Here is a 3887-nt window from a genome sequence, read left to right as displayed (position 1 = left end):
CTCGTCCCTGCCTCCCTAACCTGTTCTTCCTCCCACCTATCCCCTCCTCCCACCTCAAGCCGCACCTCCATCTCCTACCGACCAACCTCATCCCGCCCCCTTGACCTGTCCGTCCTCCCTGGACTGACCTATCCCCTTCCTAACTCCCTACCTACACTCACCTTTCCTGGCCCCATCCCCGCCTCTTCGACCTGTTTGTTTCCTCTCCACCTATCCTCTCCTCTATCCCTCTTCTATCCGCCTCCCACTCTCTCCCTATTTATTTCAAAACCCCCTTCCCCTCCCCCTTTTCTGATGAAGGGTCTAGGCCCGAAACGTCAGCCTCTCTGCTCCTATGATGCTGCTTGGCCTGCTGTGTTCATCCAGCCCTGCACCTTGTTGTCTCAAAGATCAGAGTTTGCTCACTTCAGATGCCTTGGGATGCATTCTTCTATGTTGATGGCTTGCGCGTAACAGCAACATTCACTGGGATGAGGAGTGACACACACAGTTGTACAAACCGGAGAATGGAAATGCTGAGAATAGTCCTACAGCAAAGAGTCTATTTCATGTGCTACTGAATTCATTACTGTTGGTTGTTCCAACATGAACAGCTTGCATTTACAAAGTGCTTTGACATAGTAAACTTCCTCAAGCTGCTTCACAAGTCTACAGTGAAACAAAAATTGTTGAACTCGCTAAAGACAGAAGACCAAAAGCTTCATCAAAGAGATGGGCATTGAGGAACAGAGAGAGGCAGAGAGGTTTAGGGAAGGAATTCCAAAGCTTAGGTTCTAGACAGCTATGGGTACAGCCAGCAATGATGGAATGATTAAAGCCAAGGATACTCAAGAGACCAGAATTGGGAAAACATAGATAGACCAAAGGATGCTGATTGAAGTGATCAGTAACTCAGAGACAAATGAAGGAGTAATATTTTAACAGTGAGTGGTTAGAATCTGGACTGCACTGCCCGGAAGCATGGTGGAAGCAGATTCCCTTGTAACTTTGAACAAGGAATTGGATAGTGATCGGAAGAGAAAGAAGTTGTTAAGGCTGCGGAGAAAAGGCAGTGGTGCAGGACACACTGAGCAGCTCTTTCAGAAATAGGCTCAGATAGAACGGGCCGGACGGCCCCCTGTGCTGTGACCATCTCGGAGCATTGGAAGGCAGGAAAGCTACAAAGACAGGAAGATGCAAGGCCATGGAAGGATTTGAACACAAAAGTGAGAATCTTAAAATCAAGGCAATTGGGGGCCATTCCTAGACTGGATGACTAAGATTTAGTGTGGTTTAGAATATAGGCAGCAGGCTTTTGGAGGAGTTCAGTTTGGAATGGGGTTATTGTTATAGGCGGAGAACCTCGCCAGGATCACTAAACGTGCTGTCCAGCTGCTCAATGTCATCTGTACCTCTCGTCAGAAACCGACTCTCAAATGTTTGCCATGTGAGTCTGCACAGGAAGCTGCAGCTGTATTTACTTACTGTCAGTGTTTCGGTCCATGAGGGGTTCTGACCTATTCGTTACTAGTCAGGTCCAGTCCCGTCAGTGCAATGCAGTGAGATCAGCAGTCACTGCTGATGATCTGTTCCTAATACGTTCAATAATTCCAGCCCAGCAAGACAGACCAACCCATTCAGCTAGTCAGGTTTATTTGTTTTTCCACTTTTTTCTCTTTGCAAACTTTTCTCTGTTCATCTGTGAGAAATTAATTGCAGCTTTTTTATTTTATGCGCTCCTGTTCTTTCCAACCTGCATCTTTCTCCACCTTCACCACTACCGTATTCACACAGCTATTTGACAAAGATCCTGGCTAAAGTTAACTGGTTGGAGGGAGGAGGCAGACCTCAAGTGATGGAATCAGGTATTAACAGGAAGAGAATAGAAAGTCTTGAGTAGATAAGAGTGGAATTGATCTGTTACTGGGTATTAGCTTTTTGCTCTGCGTATAACGATTTGCTTTGAAAGGTGCGATTTTGATTACACGGTTGAATTGTAGGATTGTGAATGGTGTGTCCAGTCTTTCCCCTTTACAGTTCCGAAACAGACCCATGTATGTTTGGAAGAGTTTGTGGGGCGTGCTGCTGCTGACGCTCATTTAACCACTCCCTCACAAACCTCTTTCTCTCCACAGTGTCCCCTCCTTTCGCAATCTTCAGGAGGAAGTTCTAAGCAAATTTGCTGATGTACTCGAGGAGGTATGATTGATCCCTTTTAGCTGACTACATTGGAGTATTTTACTCTTGTAGGTAGATGTTGGAAATGTGAAGCAGGAATATAGAAGCACGAGAATCTTAGGGGACCGAGCAGCATCCGCGGAGAGCTGATGAAAGGTTATTGGCCCGGTGTTGACTCTGCTTCTCTCTTCATTGATTCCACCAGACCTGCTGGGTGTTTCCAGCAGTGCCTTACATTTTCTGATGCCTGCATCCCTCCACCTTTTGGCTGATGGATGCGGTTCATGTTCAAAATTGGGGGGGAACAACTCGGGTGAGGAGTGTACCACTGGAGGGTAACAGCAATGGAATCCTGGATGCCTGTACCTCCCCGATAAGCATGCAATTTTGACATTGATGTGGGATTAGATTCTGTTGTTTCTCAGTTAGTTTATGCATGACCTTCTGTGTGCAAAACAAGCGTATCGTACTGCATAATGTTGTAGAGCATTTCCACTCTGCTGCCAAGGTCTGTGTGTGCATACGCTTCGGGTCACAGACCGTGATTGCTCTGAAAGCTTAAATTGAAATTCACGTCAGCTTGGTACCTCTTTCTCATGCTCTGCATTGACAAAATAAACCTTTCATTAAGACATTCTGGTGCAAGAGCATTCTGGTGTTTTCTGCTGCTGGCAGGTTTTCTTCCTGTCATATATTTTTAAATCTAACACAAAAATGGCAAGTCTGAATTGAGACGAATTGTGGGTGAGCCACTTGCAAGGCAGTAAATACTGTCACCACCTCCAGATCACCGTAGCCTCCTGTATCCCTAAGCCTTGCAAGATCTCTGCACCCCTACCCTAAGCAGTGGTCCGCTGATGCCCCCACTCCTCCATTGGCTGCAGTGCCTTCACCTGCCAAGATTTAAGGCTTCCTGAACTGCTCTCCTCTAAACCATTCCTTGGAACCTTTGTTGCTTGTCCCCCCCAAGCCCTCATGTGACTTAGTATCTCATTTTGTCATGAACCCTTCCATGAAGCAAACAGGGACTTCTTTCTTCAAAACTGCATTTAATGCAGGATGTTAAGAGAGAGGTCAACATTTAGGACCCATCCGAAGCACTCACCTGCCTGTTGTGTGGAAGCTGTGTGACCTGCTGTGCATTTACACCATGTCCTTTTTCTGTTTCTCTGCATTTACCCTGGTAACATTTTTCAGCGTTTTTAAACATCTCAATCCGATCACCCCTCAATCTTCTACAACCCAATGGACCCATGCCATGCTTATGCTACAAATTGTGTTGAATGAGCCAAAAAGGTGAGCTATAGCTGATGCGTTTATATCTCCCTTTCGCTGATTTCCATTCATAGTTCCTACTCTGCATCACTGTAGATGGTATATTTGCCCATGGAAGCAGGAGACAGAATTACCCCAGTCACATATTTATTTTTACTTGACAGACTCATTACAAAGAGGGCGACTACATTGTCAGGCAAGGAGCCAGCGGAGACACTTGCTTTATCATCAGCAAGGGGAAGGTGAGTGTGGTGTCAGTGGTGGGGTTCATGCTTGTTATGGCAGCAGGTCCCAGCTCCCACTGGGGGAAACACGCTGCAGATACTAGCTCTCGGGGGGGAATCGTGCAGAGATACCAGCTGACACGGGGGAAAACATACAGCGGATACTAGCTCACCAAGGGGGAAGCACACAGCAGATACCAGCTGACACTGGGGGAAACACACAGCAGATAC

The 3887-nt window shown here is 46.6% G+C and overlaps 1 protein-coding gene across 1 annotated transcript in view; it reads left to right on the top strand.

Annotated features, from left to right (window-relative positions):
• LOC109927508 (cGMP-dependent protein kinase 1-like) overlaps positions 1 to 3887 on the top strand; it is a 69944-nt gene that overhangs the window by 35795 nt on the left and 30262 nt on the right. Inside the window, exons 4-5 of the mRNA XM_048618486.1 lie at positions 2115 to 2178; positions 3597 to 3674. Coding sequence (XP_048474443.1) covers positions 2115 to 2178; positions 3597 to 3674 — 142 coding nt within the window. The remainder of the gene's footprint in view (positions 1 to 2114; positions 2179 to 3596; positions 3675 to 3887) is intronic.

This window comes from Rhincodon typus, chromosome 40, assembly GCF_021869965.1.
Source record: "Rhincodon typus isolate 14 chromosome 40, sRhiTyp1.1, whole genome shotgun sequence".
Taxonomy (NCBI): Eukaryota; Metazoa; Chordata; class Chondrichthyes; order Orectolobiformes; family Rhincodontidae; genus Rhincodon; species Rhincodon typus.
Note: the sequence above shows the minus strand (reverse complement) of the source record. Positions and strands in the feature narration are given on the sequence as shown.